The sequence below is a fragment of the Centruroides sculpturatus genome, unplaced genomic scaffold (assembly GCF_000671375.1).
Source record: "Centruroides sculpturatus isolate CEXI.00-Female unplaced genomic scaffold, Cexi_2.0 scaffold275, whole genome shotgun sequence".
Taxonomy (NCBI): Eukaryota; Metazoa; Arthropoda; class Arachnida; order Scorpiones; family Buthidae; genus Centruroides; species Centruroides sculpturatus.
Window position 1 is genome coordinate 175,290 of NW_019384477.1, and position 21,624 is coordinate 196,913.

General features: G+C 28.4%; 2 protein-coding genes across 3 annotated transcripts in view; one reads left to right on the forward strand and one right to left on the reverse strand.

The window, feature by feature from the left end:
* Nucleotides 1–3,996: 3,996 nt before the first annotated feature.
* Nucleotides 3,997–21,624, reverse strand: part of LOC111621355 — a 56,362-nt gene continuing 38,734 nt past the window's right edge. For both annotated transcript variants that reach the window (XM_023363459.1, XM_023363458.1), the window contains exon 7: nucleotides 3,997–5,492. In XM_023363459.1, the coding sequence (XP_023219227.1) occupies nucleotides 5,334–5,492 (159 nt within the window). In that variant the 3' untranslated portion in view covers nucleotides 3,997–5,333. The remainder of the gene's footprint in view (nucleotides 5,493–21,624) is intronic.
* LOC111621357 lies at nucleotides 5,668–19,979 on the forward strand. Its single transcript, XM_023363463.1, has 4 exons — nucleotides 5,668–5,803; nucleotides 6,666–6,851; nucleotides 17,733–17,945; nucleotides 18,120–19,979. Exons 1-4 carry the CDS (start codon nucleotides 5,702–5,704, stop codon nucleotides 18,306–18,308), a joined length of 690 nt encoding a protein of 229 aa, XP_023219231.1. The 5' UTR covers nucleotides 5,668–5,701; the 3' UTR covers nucleotides 18,309–19,979.

The following is a 21,624-nucleotide window of genomic DNA, read 5'->3' on the forward strand; positions in this document are numbered from 1 at the left end:
GAGGAAAGAAGGGACGTTTATTAAAAAAAAAAAAAAAAAAAAAAAACAAGCAGCGTAGGGCCCGGTCAGTACTTGGGACGGAGACGACCTGGGAATACCGGGTGCTGCTATCATTTTTTTGCCCCTCTCTAGAATTTATTTTATTTTCAAATTTCATATTCAAAAGCTTTTGTATCATTTCTTTGTGGAAACTGATTGAACTGTCGTCGCCTTCTGGAAACAAGAAATAGAAATGTTTATAAATCAACAAGACTTATTTCTTGTGACATCGTCACAATAAATAAGTCTTGTTGATTTATAAACCTCGTCACAATACTGGGTTGAAATTTTTAATCATATTTTTAAATCATTTAATTTAAAATATATTCTTTTCATCTCAAATTAGTAGTGTCTTGCACCTGTACCGTTAGCAATAGAGTCTGGTTTATTGCTAACGTAGTAGTTTTCATTATTTAATGAAGATACCGACTGTAAACCTTATGCGATTACTATCATTATTCTCCAAATTTCTTTTGTGATTTTGTAATTTTTGGGCTGCAATTTGAAAAAATTGTAGACCTATAAATGCTCACTGTCGTCCGTCCGTCTTTCGTCTCGATATTGTCTTTCCTTAATCTCGAGAACGGAGTTAGATAGATGAAAGACGAGACCAGATATGGGAACCTTAGGGGCAGAAGACTATTAACTATATACGAACTTTAAAAAAATTTAAATAACGGGATTGCCAGTGTAAACCGGAAGTTCCATTATTTAAATTCAAAAATTTTTCCGAAAGCTGTGGACCGGCACGACTCCATTGCTTACGGAAAAGTATGATGTACAGAGGCAAGATACTACAGTACTAATTTGAGATGGAGAGCATATATTTTAAATTTGAAAAAATCAAAAGTACGATTAAAAATTGCCGTCCAATATAAAAATAGTTTTAAAGTCAGAGTTTTTTTTTTTTAGCAATTTTGATGCATTTCGTTTATTCTTTCACCGTTCATTGTACAGTGGATGATCGGTTAATTAACGAAACCTTTCGCGAAAGATTTTTATGTTCGGACAACGAACACCTCACAGAACAAACACAAGAAGAAGCGACGTAAAATAATGAATACCGAATGGTTCATCCCTTGCCTTCAGACAACAATTCGAAATTTTTTGGAGCCTGGGAGACGTCGACATCGACTCTTAACCCGGTATACACTGATTGGATAGTATTCTGAACTTTGAAACTATCCCTTGTAATTTCAGCCTTTCATGTTTCTGACAGAAATTTTTTTTTATAGTATTCGCGAGACTATCGAGCGGGCATTCGTTAAGTTTTGGGTCGGTTATTATTTTCGAAAAGTGAGAGTATAATAGCAAAGGCAGAGAGCGGGCAAAAGATGCCTAATGTTACTGGGCAGTATGGCGTGAACAGGTCTACAGTAGGCCGCAGTTCAATCTTATCTAAGAAATTTACTGTATTATCAAAGAGAATTAATGTCGATATCTGCTATTAAACATTTTTTTGAAGTGGGTTGATGTTAGAACGACGGTCTTAGAATGGCATCTAAACCAGGTTGAGGTTAATAATCTTAGGTATCTCTACAATTACAATGCTATTACAGTAGAGCGTCGTTTATCCGAATCAATTGGGGATTAGGGTTGTTCGGAAAATCGATATTTCGGATAACAGATTACGTACGAACAAATATATTAACCTATCGCATGTTGAAATTTTTCTCCGTTGCTTGTCGCTTCTCGTTGAATTTTCGTCGATGTTAAGCCTAACGAAGACTATTGTATCGTTAAAAATTATTTTTTTATTTTGCACAAACAAAATAAATATATTGAAAAATATAAAAACAATAAAAAAATATACTTCAGAAGTTAATTTAGTATCAAAAACGTAAAATATTTGAGTAGCCCAAGACATAGCCAAAGATTGCAGCGCCACAGCACTGGCGAAAATTTAAATTTGCCGACTGGAATTCTTTCGGATAATCGATACTCTTCTGTAATTACTTCTGAAAAATCTTGAAGGAGAGAAAAGCAATCGACGTTCGACAGATTCTTTAACCCCCACAAACGGAAAAAAACACGACTAATAAAAATGCAAGACTGTGTATATATGTATTTTATTATTACATGTAAATAAACGTAGTAAGAAAGTATATATTTTTTATTTTTTGGGGGGTCTCCAGAACGAATTAATCAAATTCCCATAAAAACCTATGGTAAATCGATAATCGGATTATGTTCGTTAACCGATCACCCACTGTATAATGATAATATCTAAACAGAAATTTTATATATTTCACCTGTACATACGAATGGTGACAAACTTTTTTTACTAATAGTGAAACAGATACATATTTGCGATATAAGTTACGATAATTTATACTACTTTAATAATACATTCCTCTCCCTAAAATCAAAATTTATATCTGTATATATGATACTTTTAATATCAGCATAAAAATTTATTTTAATAACAAAAATTAATCAAAATTATACAGTTATAATTAATATATTTAAAGATTTAAATCAATTATTCAATATGTTCATATCAAATTTGTTTATTCATTTCAACTGAAAATTAACAAAGAGTTTTAATTACTTAAAATTGCATTCAGTTTAATTGTATGAGGTTGCTTATACATACTTTTACACTAACTGAATAAATTGAGAGAATATAATTTCTTAAATGTTATCAATTTAAGCACTCAAAAATCAATATGAATCCAACTAACCTGATTTAAGACTTTGTAACAAAAAATTTAGTTCTCACAAGGAACCAAAAGCTTTCCATTGCCTCATTTTCTTTACTTGCATTGACATAATCTGTAAGTTGAATCTTATTTAAATGTTTCAAGTGAATATAAATGATATTTTATAATGAATTTATGGCAATTGGATAGCCAAATTAGAGTTTTATGAGATTGATTTAAACAAACAACATTCTAAACAAATCATAAGCAGCAACAGTAACAAGATCTAAAACCGAATTAAACAAGTCAATGTATAGTACTGTACATATGCTAATGAATTGAAACCCCAATTATATCAAATCACATACGATCTGACAAGTCGGCATACATAAATTATAAATGATTCAATTATATTAATATTTAATGAATTAAATATGAGAGATGATTCCTATATCTATCAAAACCAATAAATTTAGATATTGCTATAAAAATTATAATATTGGAAATTGTTACAGATCATACCAAATTCCTATTTTACATAAACTATATTAATATACAAGATGATTTTATTACCTTTTTTAAAATCAGAAAACTTAAATAATTATAACAAAATTAAAAGTAACATATCAGATTATCAAAATATTTCAAACTGTTGAATTTCTACTTTATTCTCAATTTTCAGCTTGAAGAAAAATTATAAGAATTATTCAAATCACACTGAATGTAGATTAGTTTAAATACGTCCATTTTTTACTTTGACCATTCCTTAATAATTCTATACAAAATAAGTCTTAATTAATGTTTTTAAGGCAAACCAAACAATCCTATAGATCCACAGGATCAAAAAATTTGTTATCCTTAAATTATGAAAAAGGAAAAACAATAGTCATAAAATTATCATGCAAAAAGGATCCAAATGATTACAAGTTTTACATGATTAATTGATGGAAAATGCTATAAAATTTAGTTATAATATACTATATAATATGTTACATAGTAACATTATACAGTACATTGAAATTTGTTCATAGTTTCTTGTATAATTATACAACTAATTTACAAAAACTATACAAATTTTANAACATTGTCTATAATAGATTTTGGTTGTCAACAATGGTAGTAAAACTCTGCAAATGTTTAGATCTTTCGGAATGTCCTTCTAATTGGGATGATGATAATATTATAATTACTTAAATATCAAAATTAATTCTCACTTAAACATATCACACTTAAAATAAAATAGAAGTTTAAAATGAATGAATATTAATTATATTTAAAATTTAAATTATGATGAAAATTATTCAAAATATTACATTTATGCCAATAACAAGTTTATTAAAACTCCATGAATTTATATAAAGATATTTTTAAAAGTCATATTACACTTCATAACATAGACAAAAAACCAGCATAGAAAAATTACACTGGGTATATTAATTACACTTGTTGAGATATTATGAAAATATTTTTGTTTAATCATTGTTTATATGAATATCAAATACTCTTTTAATAGTCATATCACAATAAAAACGTTTTAAAACATTTGAAAACAACATAAGAATTGAAAAATGAAATTATTGTTTTTGTCAAAATATTAGATTTATAAGTTGAAAAACACAATGAATCACACTAATATTGATATTTCTTAGTACAGTACTATGTTATGTAAATTAATAGTTTAAATAAATATTATTAAATAACAACTATATTTTGTAAAAATAATATTTATAGGCCATCATGCAGAATATTATGTTAATTATCTTCATGCTTTTTAGTAGGTTTTTCCATAATCGATACACTAGTACAGTATACTATGGTTAATATTATCTAATATTCAGGCAAGCAGCTGTCAAAAATTAAAATATTTTTAACACCTAACGAATGTTTATTTTGTTGCTAAAAGATATAAAAATAAAGCTTAATTTTGATAAAGTAAAATTATTTATAGCTGAAAATTCATATTTCTTACTGAAAAATTATTTTCAATTTATAAAATTTTGTTGATATGAAGACATTCAAATTTCTATTAATGTTGCAATAAAATTTCTTCAGAACAAGTTTATTATGCTCATTAAAACAGTGTAAAACTAATACTTTTGCAATATATATATATGATATGTTTCTATAACAAGATGAAATTTATAGTTCAACAATTAAATACAATTTACACAAATATAAATAAAATAAAAGTATGAAATATATTCTATTGTCAAATTTATAATCAGAAGACAAATATATGAAGACAATAATCTATTTCAAATTAATTGTAATACAAATGTTAAGAATATAACATATGAAATATGGAGATGTAACAACATGAATGATTTTATAAAATGCTGGCAGAAAATTTATGTCAGAAAGTGCACTTGATAGTCTGAACATTCACACTTTAAAACACAAGGACTTACATTGTTTAACCAAGAATCCTGATATAAAAGATGTATAATATATATATGTATATTTATATACAAATGCCATATAGGAACATACATGAACAATTTCCTTTCAAGCAGGTAACATTCTTCTGAAGGCACAACAAACAATGAGCCATGGCTATTCATAAGAATTTTTCAAACTTAGAGAATAGCATTCAAATCCATGTTTTAAAAGTTTAAGGAAGACAAATGAGTATTTTCTAATTGAGATTTCATTTCATTCTATTAAAATACCACTTTCAATAGCTTGTTTAATAGCCTGTTGACAGGAAGCAGACATCCACTGTTTAGGTAGAGAACGGGATTCGTTTTCTAGTGTGGTCTGTAATTTCTCCCATAAGTGGCAACGTATCATGGATTTGGTAGCTTCCATCACCTGTTTAAAAATTAAGAAATTAATATTTGCCATTTAAATATTATAAACATATTTTAATAATATGACTTAAACATCTTAACAAAAAAAAAAAAACAAACAAACAAACAAACAGAGTCATTAAATATAGCAACACTACTACAAAAGTATAAAAATAGCATCACTGCTGCGCAGATAATTCGAAGTATCTTTCCAACCAACATTCAACTAAAATGGCAAAAATAATTGTCACTGTCATAGCATGTATCTTGTCATTTCCTGAATTAAAAATTTCAGCTTATAATCAAGAACCATATATTATTTATAATAATGGAGTAAGTATTTTAATAGTAAAATATTCTGGATAATTCATTAATAATTAAATCTGTTATTATAATTGTTATTTTTATATAATTTTTCAAAAAAATATTTAATTTAAATTCAATATTATGTGGCTGTGATTATGGAAAGTGGCCTAAGTCATTTTTATTTGAAGATATATTTTTTTTAATTTCAAAAGTAAAAATATATTTTTTTGACCATGATAAAGAAAACAAAAATATATTTCACTGACACATGTGCACACGTATATAAGATATTGTATAAAAAATATTAACAAAATGCTTCACTGAAGAAAATTTTAAATCTTATTTAAAACTGTTTTATAAAAATTAAAATTAACAAAATTAAAAATATAAGCATACGATCATTATTTATGGTGAATTGTCTTTTGTCTTACAATATACAATATAAAACTACAAGCACTAAGTTTTGTCTCTATGAAAGACTTGTCACTATTGATGTCAGAGCAATCACACAGAAGTAGGTAGACACAGGTTTGTTATGATGATGTTATAATTCGGCATCTACAATAATACAAGCTGTTTTTCATTACAATCACAAACCCAAATGTTTGTAATGAAAAACCACTTGTATTTTTATATTATAGATGCCTGTAAACCCACCAAATTGTAACAAATACAGCTGAAGAGGGACAGATAACCTGTCTGAAATACATACTGTCATCATCATAAACCTGCATCCACCTATGTCTGTGTGATAACTCCATAATGTCAATAGTGTTTCATAAGTCCTTCGTAGAGCCAAAACTTAGTGTTCATAGTTTCATATTATTATTTATAATTTAATTTTTCTAATAATTACTTTTAATTCATTATTAATTTCAAATTTGTGCAGGTGACTTCAGAGAAAAATTTACCATTATGTGAAAAACAAACTACTGCATGTAACATTGTCTATAATAGATTTTGGTTGTCAACAATGGTAGTAAAACTCTGCAAATGTTTAGATCTTTCGGAATGTCCTTCTAATTGGGATGATGATCAATATACAATGCACTTTAATAACAGAGCACAACTGAAGGTATGTTAGCTTAATATATTAATTTTTTTTTTAATATCAAAATCACAGTTTTAATGAAGAATGTGAACTTATTTATTCTAAATAACATTTTTAATTTATACAGGAAATCCTTGTTAATTCAAACTCAGATAGTTTGAAACCTTTTTAGTTCTGTGACTGGGACAAAAGTACAGTTACAAAATCCTATTAATTCACAACTGTACTTTTGTTCCAACCATAGATGTAGAGATTTATATGTTAAGGAATTCAGTTAGTTCAAAATACAGCTACTTCCTAATTTAAAGTAAAAATTCTGTCCAAACTGTGATGTGGCTATGTTAACTCACTCATTTAAATTGAATGCCTCAATACTATATGAGAACATACACCAACAATAAGCAGCATTGAAATATTTGTAGGACTCTAGGCTACTACTTTTGGGCAACTTAGTACTTTTTTGGCCATTTTAAAAATAATTTGGTAAATAATTTGGAATTTTATAAAACCTATCTGGTGACCTGTTAGGTTCTCACTGGACACATGCTGTTTACCTGCAGTTTATATTATTACTATTAATTATTAATTAATGAAAATAGCATCCTGTATAAGTAGCTGTATTCCATTTGCTTAATAAATTACTTTCAGCTACATGGCATTGGCATATTGTACAGTATATAAATATGTAAATCTTGGGTAATTCAAAGGTGTAAATATTTTATCCCCTGAATTTCAAAATAACAAAGATTTCCTGTACCATTAATTATCTAGATATAAAAATGTAAGTTAATCAGCAAGAAATTAAAAGTTTTTGAAGTTGAAAGAATTTGTATTTGTTATTGAAATTTATTTATTTACAACTGACTATGCCACTTAGGCAATGATTGCCACTCCCATTATAGCAAAGTATCAATAAACCACCAATAAAAATAATAAAAAATAAAATAAATCAATATTTGAAATTTGAATAATTAGGGTGCATTCATTTCGATTTGCTGATTTGAAGGAAAAACAATTAACTGACAAGGGGTGAATGAAAGAAAGAGTGTAATAAGAAATAGTAACTCTATACAGGAGATGGGATAAACTAAAGGTAAAGAAGGGAAATAATATTACATTTATTATTATCATTTTTTTTATTACCACTCTTCTCATCCTGTAGTCACTAAGAAGAAACTTTTTTCCATACTCATCATGGGTTTTTGATCCAGTGGCACACCCAGGGGGCCAAGGATCCCTTAGCCCCTCCAATAAAAAGGAAAAAACACAGTAGAAAATTTTCCAAAAATCTTTTCTTGATTAAAATTCATTTTTTTAATATATATTCTGTGGGGTCTTCTATTTCTACACTACTTATGAATTAGTAGTCACAAAAGTAAATTGTATTGAATTTGCATTAAAAACTTTTTATCTGTTCAACTCGGCTCCTCCAAGAGTAAATCCTGAGTGCACCACTGGTTTCACCAGACCCACAATGGAACAGTTGGGTAGTGAGAGACAGAGTCCAACATATCTGCGACAGACAATTCACAAAAAAATTCCTGGAAAGTTGTTCACATGAATTTTGATCCTGGATCCCTAGAGTGGTCAGGCTGCTTTAAATGCCTTGAATATCCAGATGACATATATATTACTTTATAATTATATGATTTTTTTATACTTGAAATGAAGCCATATTTTACTTTATAATTATGGCTTAATTTAAAGTACAAAAAAGTCATAATGGATAAAGAAATATTTAAAATAGATCGAAAATTATTTATAGCTAAAAAATTAACCATAATATTGCTAATTATCTCTAAATTTACATGGTGTAGAAACAACTTTCTAAATAATGAAATTTTACGAAATTTGTCTGAATAAAATTAGGATAGTAAGAAAAAGACAATTATTACAGATTATTCTATAGTTATCCATATTGATATCTAAAATTTTGTTATTTTAAAAATAAATCATGCAGAAGTTTTCAATATGAACTATAGATATTACATTACAATTTACAAACATTTACATATACTGTATAAATTATACAAATTTTTAAACATATCTCAGGATAAGAATCTCTTTAGGTTCATACTTAAAATTTTATTTGTTTACAGATTAATTTTACTTTAAGTAGATAGCAAATAAGCATTTTTATTCTAATAATTAGTCTTTGATTTAATACAAATATATAATTTTAAGAAGTATTTTTTGATATAGTTACTACATGATTAAGATTTATGGAGATACTTCATCAAAATAATTAAAAACTCAAATTATTAAATTTTCTTACAAATTAATTATTACTTAGCTACAAATAAAAACTTAAATAACAAAATCTTCAAGTTTTGTTTTTCAAATCTTAAGTGTTTGATAACTGCCTATTAATGTTGTTAACTCATTCAAAAAGTTCTTGATTACATATAGACAATCAAGCTCAAATTACACTACAGCTCTCCCTTGATAGTCCGACTTTTTTAATCCGACATGCTCAGTAGTCCGACGCACCTCCCGTCAAGGTACCCGTCCCCGTTACGTGTCTGCTTGCACAGAAGCATGTTGCGACGTGAATCTCCCCATCCAATTTTTACACGATGACACACATTTCGTGTGTTTTCTGTGAGCAGTTCTATTCAAACAGTTGGAGTAGGGAATATTGTAAGCTACTGCTAGCAAAACAATGCAAAATATGTAGTTATTTTCGGTAATCTGGACACTTTTGGTAATCCAACACCCCTTTGGTTCCATACCTGTTGGACTATTAAGGGAGAGCTGTATTAAATGGTAATGCTGGATTAACTTTCAGGCTAGAAATTCTTCATTACTAATAAAAATATGTTAACTGAACTTTATTAAAACATTTTTTTTTTTCAAATCTTTGAAGAATACACACTTTAAATTATTGGATAAAGTATTCACACAATATTTTAGATTTAAGTAATAAAGACAAAAATGAGTTCAATATAATAATTATTATGTTCTAATTTTTAACTTTTAAATAATCTTTATAATCAAATTTTCTTCTAAACAAAGTTATTTCTCATTATCTATTTTATAAAAAGTTTTGTTAAATGTAGCATCATAATGTAAAGCAGAAAACACAAAACATGGAAATAAGTTTACCTACTTCACAACAAACAAAAATTTCATTTTTTAGTCAGTTGCTGTTTGCTTTCATAATATTTTCAAAAAGTTTATATATTTAAATTGATGATGACTATAATATCATTAGCATATTATTGTATATTATTATTTTTACTGATGCAAGTCAATAACAATAAATAGCAAAAACTGAAAAATATTTTAATTTAAACATTTTTCAAAGTTCAGATAATTTATATAATATAAACACAATCATTGACAAAAAAGTTACATACCAAAAAGGTGTGTAACCGTCATTTGATTAGTCCAAACATAATGACAATGGTAATAAGCAATGACAATATTATAACAAAGAAATGATTTCCAATGGAACCACTGTACAATCAAGGTGTACTGTACAGTTTTGGCACTCAAGACAAACTTCATACCTGGTGCCCGATTCAATGTNTTTATATAATATAAACACAATCATTGACAAAAAAGTTACATACCAAAAAGGTGTGTAACCGTCATTTGATTAGTCCAAACATAATGACAATGGTAATAAGCAATGACAATATTATAACAAAGAAATGATTTCCAATGGAACCACTGTACAATCAAGGTGTACTGTACAGTTTTGGCACTCAAGACAAACTTCATACCTGGTGCCCGATTCAATGTTAGTTACAAAAAATTCTACAGGCTCATTTTGATATCTGGGGCATGTGCCTACCTTTGCCTCCCTTAGTTTAGCTACCAAGTACAATTTAAAGAAATCTTTAGTATTCTGTAGAACCTCCTCTTATCTGGATATCATGTGGCAATATGATTGGACATGTAGTCATATAGGCACTAAGTTATATGCTATCCTGCAACAATTTTTCCCACAGATGTTGGAATTGCCACTGTAAATCCTTCACATTTGTAAATGGCTGAAGCTGATTTCTCATCTAATCCCACAAATGCACAAGAACAATGAATCTGGAGACCAGGCAAGCCAAGCAAGTGTGGCAACATGAAAGACATTCCTGAGAAACCACAACTGTATACAGCTGAATATTATCTTGCTGCAAAATGTCTGTTTATAGCCATGCCATAAAAGAACACAATTGAGGTTACAAGATTTCCTGAATGTACCACTGGGCCATCAATTCCTTGAATGTACAACTGTCCCTGATACACTAAATAGAGGTGAATGAGAGTCATTGGTTCTTCAGATCAGCAATAGAAGCAATAGTGCTCACTAGTATAAAAGTGCTCACTAGTAATCCCCACACACTAATACTGTGATCATTTGTTCTCAAACAGGATTTGTGGCTACAAACCATACTGTCAGTTTATAGTAGTTCATTTCTCTGTCCCAGCAAACTGCAAACAAAGTTACCAATTTTGGAATGCTAATGGCAGAATATATAGTAGTTGCCATTCATACAAACTTAACTCTGCTAGTCATCTTCCAATGGTATGGGAAGAGACAAAATTCTATAGTGAAGCTTCTACTTGTCCTTGGTTGGTGGACAAAGACACTGTTGTAGCTGTTTGTGCTTGTTTCACAATGAGATCATTATCTTTTCTGGTGTGTGTCTGAGCATCCAGAGTCAGCCTGCTGTATATGTGTGCCTTCATGTATTGACTGCCTCAATACCTCCTCAACAGCTGAGAATGGCTCAGACAGTGAGCAGTTTGGCAAAATACTTCCTAAATAGTAGTTAAAACTCACAGTGAGTTTTAACTACTATTTAATGTTACTTGGCATGAATAGCATACTAACCTATATTAAAATACTTCCTTCAGCACAACAATGCAACCTTTCTCAAACTCTATTAACTGTTTGTATTGTCATTGACTCATTGTACAGTATGCCCTGTATTTGAATAACAAAACAACAGGTATATTAAAAATTATGAAGACAGTGAGCCTTTTTATAGAATACTACTGTACTGATTCAGAGGCACACTAGTGGCATGGCATCACTTGGCTTGCAATTAGATCACAACTGTAATTATTTGCATACTTTTATGAGATATAGCTGTATGCCAATTTTTGCAGTTGTCAGACAATTTTATCTGTATGTGTAAACCAGTGGCATGCCATCCACAGAAGCTGTGGAAGTACTGCTTCCTTTATTTTCTAAAATGTAAATACATATTGTGCAATTATTTTCATATTTGAATGTACTTTGAATTAAGTAAAATTAATATTTTTATTATAACCACATTATGTATCTTACTACAAATTTCTATACTACACGTGAAAAAAAAAAAAAAGATAATATTGCTATTGTATATGCATATTCCCAATGGAAATGCTGTATTGTTGAATACTGGATAGCTTCCACAGCCAAAATATTTGAATTGTGTAAAGCAGACAGATTATATGCATTCGCACATGTGCTTTACAGAGCACCAAACACACATGGTTTAGCACATGGATGCTACACACTAAAATATTGTATAACGCTTCCAATGATTCTATCCAGGACAGACAAAGCTTCCCTAACATCAAATATCACTGCACACCACTGGTGTAAACTGTTTTGTTATTTAGTGTACCAATGTGTCTGAAGCAGATAATCTTTACAGCTGTATTCTGCCTGTTGTGACACAGTTCTGAGACATGAGCTATGATAAGATGCAAGAGAATAGATTGAGGTTAGTACTGAGAAAAATGGAGAGAATTATGTTAGGGATAACCATAAGAGACAGGATGAAACTTGAAGTAAGAAAATAAACTAGATTAAATTTGTTCTATAAGCGCAATGTAGCATAATAATGATCACTTGGAGAGGCAAATGAGGCCCAAAACATGTGTAAACGCATATCAATGAAAAGTGAAATAAAGAAGTGAATAGTGCCAAGTGATCATTATTACACTACATTGTGCTTATAGAACAAATAAAAAGAATGACATGGTTTCAAAATATGGTAAAACTAGATTAAAGATATAATACAATACATTACAGGAAAAAAAATTGGTTGGCTGGACATGTGAGAAGAATTACAGACAATCAATGGACAAATACAATAACAGAATGGACCTCAAGATCAAGAAAAAGGATGTTGTCTGGATGACCAAAAATGAGATGGAAAGACAAAATTCAGAAGAGCCCAGGGGTGAACTGAATGCAGTAAAGACAAGATAGATATTATTAGAGAGACCTATGTCTAGCAGTGGGCAATAATGGCCGATGATGATGAGCGTATACTGTGGAAAAATTTTGAAAGTACACATTATGTGACTAGTTAGTAAAGTAGAAGATCAGAGATGATGTACAACTTTTTAAATCTCTAACTCTTATGATAAAAATGTTGATAAAATTTTGTTTTTGCATGCAGTACATAGATCTTTTTAGTACAAAACAAAGAATAACCTTTCAACTGAAATAGCATAATTTGATTTGAAAAAATAAATATAATAGATGTTAATCTTGTAATTCCTAATTATATTGTCATAATATTCTAAATTTATAGTTCTTATATGATAAATATTGTATTCAAAACGTTTTTAACAATTAAATTATCCAGGAAGGTATTTGATTAAATCAAATTAATATTTAATACAAAATGGTTCTAGAAAAAAGAATCATCCTGAAGCAGGACTCAAAACTGCAATTTCCACTTACTGTGCAGTCATGTTACCAGTTAGTTACATTACCCAGACCTCCATTCATCTTCACTTCCAGAACTATTCATTTAGATATAACTATATTTGTTCTTACAGTACCAATTAGGAACACATTCAGCACCCAAGAATTGTACTCAGCTGACTTGTACCCAAGAATTGTACTTGGCACTCAGCTGACTATAGCTTTCTCTGGCTTGGTATTATACAGATATAAACATTGTTTAACCTGATCTTTTAATATTAATGTCAAATGATTGCTAGATTATAGTCCAATATAGTCAGGTTAAACAATGTTTATATTTGTATATATGAAATGTGCAATGCCATAATATTGTAAATGTCACTTTTCTGTAAATACATTTTATTGAAGAATTGAATTCTAAGTGCAACATTTGGTGCCTAAAACATTATGTCTTATATTTACATCATTTTGATATTCCAGAGAATTTGTAACCTAGTGAGTTTTTTACCATTTTATTGTAAAATTAAAATTAATTCATTCACTAGAAAAAGTGTTATTTTTTTTTAATCTCTCCTGAAAAGTTTATTTTTTGGTATTTACAACATTATGGTATTCACTTCTTATATATCAAGCCGGCATAAAGCAATAGCCAGATAAAAGGAATCCCCAGTCAACAATGTGAGTAACCAGTATAGTTATATCTAAATTAATAGTTCTGGAAGTGAAAATCAGACAAAGGTCTGGGCAGGCAACCTAACTGGCAATGTGACCACACAATAAGCAAGAGTGGCAGGTTTGAATCCCAATGGTCAATTCTTTTCTTCCAAAACCTTCTAAATTAATTATTAAATATTAATTTAATTATAATTATTAAACTTATCAAGAGAAGGCAAGAGAGAAGAAAATTTATCAAATTACTTAACATTTATTTGATTAAATCAATTAATTATCCAACAAAACTTAGTATAATATAGTCACTAAATTCACTTTATATTATTAGCAATATGAACTTTGATAAAATTGATACAGATGGCAAGGACTCTTAAATGACTCCCCACATTCAAACAAGAGATTAAGTGAACCTGGAAAAAAGGCCAATAATTTTCTATTTCAATTACTAAAAGTTAGAAAAAAGCAAGTTATGATTTTGGAAGTATAGGTAAGTTTTTAAAAAATGTAAATGCCAATAACAGGTAAAATTTTCATTAAGTCTAACCTGCTCAAGATATGATTTCTTATCCCCTCTATTTATAAGTATAACATATTTATAATCTCCAAATATAATAGCACAAATGCCCCATATATAGAAATATTCCTGCCAAATTTCAAAAGTTTTGATCTATAGGGTCCTGGGATATAAAGCAAACTACAGGCCAAAACACACACAAATACACCTATCCAACAAACAGAATTTTGTACTTTTTTTTCAATGTTTTTGGACCCAGGGGCCCTTAAAACATTGAAAATGCAAAATACTCAGAGGATCAAAATTTAGTTGATTATACTACTTTCCCTGTTACTATAACAACCAGGAAAATAAAAATAAAGACATTTTTTGATAATTAAAACATTTTTCAATTCTATTTTTAATATTGGTTTTATTTGAATAACAGCAATAGCTACTGTTTTAAATTTTCACATTTTCTCCACAGTTGCTATTTGAGCACAGTTATTATAGGCTTTGTATATGTCATTTAATATCTGTTATTAATAAAGAATTTAAAACATTTATTTATGAAAGCTTGATTTTAAAAACAAACTATACTTGAAATGGTAACTACTATCTTTATAATGAAAGTTACTTTCTATATACCAATAATAAGAAAACAGTTAAAAGCTATAACTTTTACATTATAATATTGTTCATTTTATGCATACTTTCTATTAAAGTTTGTTAAATAAATATGGTACCCATCTACCATAAGTTTTCAGAAATCCTTGAACAGTTGAGGGCTGTTATTTTTTTAGTTCAAATAAAACTGGTATTTTTTTTTTGTCATCTTACATATTAATTTATAGTAAACAAAATATTAAGCTAAAAGTAAATATAAANACATAAAAAAAACCCTCCAAAAATACAAGCGAATTCGGAATTTTTGTAAGTAAAAAGAATTAAATACATTATAAGTAACAATTTTAATTCGTATCAGACTCTAAAATGTTTTGAACAAACTAAAAAAGTCGGAGGCGCACAAACTGCACCCAGAACGCTTCTAGCTTACTAATTACCAGATTAGCCTAACGTGATACAGGGATTTTGCAGGCTTAAAGGAGACAGTAGATGCACGATGTGAATCCCGAACGAAGGAACTTCCCCCGGGTGGCTAGAAGAGGAAGAGAAGAGACAATCAGGAGGATTCTCCTGTCGACACCGACGATAGATTAAGTTCAATTCTTTTCTCTACTCCCATGACGATCCAAAATGCTGTTGGCCGTCTTATTTCGCTTCTAACTCCACAGAATTGACAAAATAAATGACTTTTGTTCTTTTTTTTTCGGTCCGAGCATCTTTAAATTTTTAAAACAATTAAATGAATCGTTATAATTATATGTCGCGCTTTTCTCCGTAATAACTTCTTCCACTCGATAAAATATTACGTTTATGTATTTTAATGAGTCGTAAATATTTAAACATTCGAATAAAGTTAACAAATTTAGTCAAATTTAATTACGAAAGTCAAATATTTTAAAAGTAATGACTAACTTTGCTGATATCTGATGTTGACAATTATTTTCCAATAAAAGGCACAGAGATGGTAATGTTATGTATTTATATTTAATTAGCACTCCTACGCGTACATTAATTATGATAACTTGAATGTAATTATTAAAGCGAGATGCAAAAGATGTTACAGAAATTGTTGTTGCTAACCATATTAAAGAGAGATGGTAATTTTCAATGTCCTGTGCGGTCGCAGATGGTTATACGAAGTGTTATGGTCACCTATATACTTCTCTATTAATACGATTAGCAGGCATAAAATCCTCCCCTTTACTAAAATATTCCAGATGGCAGCATTTGCTTTTGGCGATTATTCAGCGATGACAGATGGGCTTCTCCTTATGTCTGCAGGAAAGACTCTTTTAAAGGGGAAACACAAACAGAATTTTTCTTCATGAAAAATACGGAATTTATTGTTTGCCGTTTTATGTTGTTTAATGAAAATACATCTTAATTATCGTTTGAATTACATTACATGCTTTTACTAGCACCAATAGAATAATGGTGGCTTTGTTCGATTTTTCTGGATGTTTTATTAAAATCTGTGAGTGGAGGAGAACAATAAATTAAAATATATATAACCTGACAGAAAGGAAAATGATTTACAATGTCGTATTATTATTTTAATATAATTACCGTTCTTGAAAGAAGTATTTTTTATAATCAAACGAGCCATTGGAGCAGTAAGAATATTTTCATTGATGTTTTATCACAAGTCGTACTCCTGCTTTACATGTTTCATTACTTTGATGCAAATAAATTAAAGAATTTTTTAAAGTTAGTTTATTTACTATTTTATAATTTAAATAATAATTATATTAAGTATGTAGTAACTTATAAATGACGTTTACAAATTAGAATTTTTCTTGATATCACGTGATATCAGCATCTCCCTTTATCAGTGGAGTAAAATACTGTTTATGTTCTTCGTGTTTCACATCTAATTAAGCTAGAAATTCGCATTAATTCTTAACAGATGTCTTCGGATACAAACACGAAACTGTCGTCACTTAATTGACACAATAAAAGATTAGAACATACTTCATCAAAAGAATTTCTATAGATTCTTCTCTTCCCTTTTTGATCATATCATTCGTATAATATTTATCCTCTATCTAGAACAATTTCTATAAGCACTTAAAATTCGACTTGATAAACAATTAGTAGCAGCGTGGAATATAAATTGCAGAAATTTAGGACAATAACACGTAATATATCATCATAAATTTATTCTAGAGATGTGTGACTAATATAATACACATCACGATACCCCTTATTTTCTAGTTTTATGTATTTAAATATAGTTTATATTACACGCAATTATGCGATTAATATCAGTTTTTACTCGTTAATTCGAATCACTGACTTATTCATTAAGTTTTAAGAAAATATTTTAATAAAAAACATATTTAGTTTATATTACACGCAATTATGCGATTAATATCAGTTTTTACTCGTTAATTCGAATCACTGACTTATTCATTAATGTAAAAGAAAATATTTTAATAAAATGGTTTTGTATTTCATTTAGTTTTGCATCAAAATAAAAGATCTTCACAAGTGCAATAATACAGAAGTTGCTATAAAAGTTCACAACAAGAAAAGCAATTTACCAGTAGTTTCACTTACAGCAAGTATTTTTTGTTACTGTTCACAAATGCACTTTTATAAGTTATCATATCTTGATGAAACAAAAAATGAACTTGATACTTTAACTCAAATACAACATTACCAGTGTTTGGAGGTAAGTTTCTTAATTATTTTCTTGTTTTAATGTAATTTAAAGTTTCTATCTATTTATTTGCTAACTCTTAATGAATAACAAAACAATAACAATAATAATAATTGGAACCATATTATTATTATTATTTGATTAAATTTAATCAATAAGATATTACTTATAATTTTTGTCTTTCAGAAGAAAACCTGCTTTCCTCAAGAATTTTGTGGTCATATAACAGTAGATAAATATGAAATTTATAAAGTTTGTAGATGTCCAAAAGATCATATATGTGTAATGGAAAATTTACAAACAATACAAGTTACAGAACCTTTATATGATGGATTAGCTTATGAAGGTTATTGTACTTTTCTTACTGATGATTAATAAACATTTAATGTGTATACTTTTATAAATTTGTAATTCTATTTATTTAACAATATTCAAATATTAAAATACTTAATGAGTCAGTTTGTGAATCAGTGAAATTTGACATTGCGACATTCTTGATCTTGTACTCTCTCGTATACCATGTCTGTTATACAAGAATTCAGAGAATGCAAATACTGGTGAAGTGATCTTGCAAACACTGGACTTAGTGGTCAAAAATCTAAACAAAGCTAGACAGACCTCCATTGGGTAAAAGTTAAGATCTGTGCAACTTGAACAAGTAAAGGTTTATTTGATTGGCTCTGAAAAGTTGTAGCCTTATTGACAGATAGGCAGGTTTGAAAAGCATGAGTCTTATCAGGACTGCCAGATAGGCATATAGATGCATAATTTCTAAATTCTAAGTAAAAATGACAAGCTTAAGTGTATACAAGTTTTTTTTTACTCCCAGAACAATTGTGAGCAAATTTTGGACAAATTTCACTTTTCTGAAAAAAAATGGCTAAAATAGCAAAAATTAACATAAATATGAGAATTTAGACAAAATTTTTTCAAAATTTACCGCAAAATGGGTGTGAAAGAAAACATTTTTGATCATTGAACAATAAAAAAATCTGGCAACCAAGTCAAGTTATTTATATGTATGTAACAGTGGTGTATTTCTTAACAGTTGCAATATCTACAATATATTTCAACTTTAATGTTGTACAAAGTATATAATAAATGTGTTTTTCAAAACTGACCGAAGTGATTCGTGAATTACTTAAATTCACTCACATTTACTAACCTAATGAGTCGCTGACACAAAATTTTTAGGCTAGCATAATCTCTGTACACAATTATATATAATTAATTTGTATTAATGTGTTCATTTTATATTACTCTATATACATATTTTTATTTTACTTTATATTTTATCCTTTTAATTTTTGTGCATTTATTTTATCTTATTTGTAATTTAAATTAATTTTGTTATATCCCATAACAATTTTGTCAATATTCCAATCTTTGTTCTATTCATTAGGTTGCATAATTCAGGACATTCCAATTTTCAACATGAGTGTTGAGTGTTGCAACCAACAATTTGACGTCATCAATGACGTTCCAACTTTGAGTAAAAAGTGCTTAGTTCCCACAATTCCATTCTCAGCAAAATGGATTTCATTCAAATGTCGCACCAATTACCCATAATTCATTGGAAGGTAGTGGTCAACATATCTGTTGAGTGCTGAGTGTGTTGAGTCAGCTTTGACAACAGCACCACTTCAACGTTGAAAAAAGGAACGACTTTTAATGAACACTGAGATCAGTGCTTAGTCAGTATTGAAAACTGGGATGTCCTGATTGATTCAAGTTCAAATCTAAGCATCCTATTACATATTATATATAATATATTCTGAAGATGGTTGTTTAGGTAGCTGAAAATGTTATATTAAATAATTTTTTTTTCTGGTAAAGGTTTGAGATTAATTGAAATTATAAGTTACATTTAATGTATTTTTTATTAGCAACATTTCAATGCTTTTTCTCCAAATAGATTTATAAAATTAATGAGTAGCACATGAAATAATCTTATTAAATGACTGAATCAATTGTGAAATAAACTGCTTACTATCAAAATCATGTTACTTTTTAAACAGAGAAACTGAAAATTCTCTCAAGTACACAAAATCCTACGGTATCTAATAATCACAGATTGGAATAAGATCATAATGAATCAAAGTGTTAAATGGAGGCTTATTTTTCTCCAAGAAGTGATTGAAAGTACAGATCTTGTTTTATAAGGAGCTGATATACACAGATGGCAAATGTTTAAGTTAACCTTTAAATGCATAGGGCTAATTCTGATTATTAATGCATCATTATGAGATTATTTTTAGTAAAAAATTCATTGTGGAACAAATGTAATGGCATACTAAATATAAGAAATTTTCTACAGCTTATCTTTAAAAAATGTTCAATATGAAATAAAAATAAAAGGTTCTAATGTGGACACAAAAAAGCAGAAAAAGTTCTGTCTATAGTATGTGAGTTGTATAAAAATAAAACTAAAATTGAAACAAACTAAAACTATAACATTCTTGTGGTTCTAGTTTTGATGGCATGTTGGCATCAAATACATAAAAATTTGTTTAAGTTAATTGTAAATGGTTGCATAATTGTGTCTAGACAATCATCTAGGACTACTTGAAGTGGAACAAATTTATACAGAATTTCATTTTATGCAGTGCCAACTGACACACATACGTCTAAAACAAGACCATACTGTTACAATTTTCCAACTGAATTTTCTAAGTCTATTTCAACTATTAAATATATCTCATCTTAACATCCTTAATTTAATTTTTATGTTAAAGTTATATAAAAACTTTTGAATAAAACCTAAAGTAAAATAGTATAATAGCATTTTTCTTTTTTAAACAATACATAAAATTATTCAAAATTTATCAAATAATAACTTTGCTAAAAATTTTTCACTTATAATTAAATTATTTAATTAGTATTAGAGGAGATATACAACCAATTATTCAAACATTTCAGATAAACATTCATTCAGACTTTATACATCTACAGAATTAAAATTAAATTCATAAAAAAAATGTATTATACTTTTGACCTATTTCTAAAGGAATGTTAAGTTGTTAAAGATATTAATCTAATAAAAATGAATAAAGCTCTTAAAATATTTGTATTAAAATTGAAATGTGCACAACCATCTTTGATCTTTTTAGACTCTTCCTCTTATTGCAGTTAAGTTCCAAATTGTTTAATTTATATCTATACAGTAGAATCCTGTACAATATGGGGGATACATTCCATGTTATAGGAAATTGCTTTATTGAGACATGCATTATAAAATGATTTTATGCAAGTTTAAAACTAGGTCTAGGCCTAGAAGTTGAAGAAAAAATATACCATTGGATGACAAAATTAGAATTTTGTATGAGTACTAGTTGCAATTTTTTCATTGTTTTATAGGGGAGCAGGTTATATGGAAGTTCACAGAAATGAATTCTTTCAAGATTTAATTTATAAATCTGTATTCTCAAAATTTGGAAAGCAATCCCAGAAAAATAATTCACATGAAAGAACATTCAGAACAATTATTTCTTTCACAATTTTTGATTTTTGATGGCATTTCTTTTAAGAATAAAATGTTGAATTTTAAGTAACAAATTTCAAATTAAAATATGAGAAGTAGCACAAAAGGCTTTTTGTTTTACAAGCAAATAAAATAATATGTGTACATTTAGAAATTGTATTTCATATGACTTTTTTTACAAATTTTTAAATCCATTTTTCATTTATACCT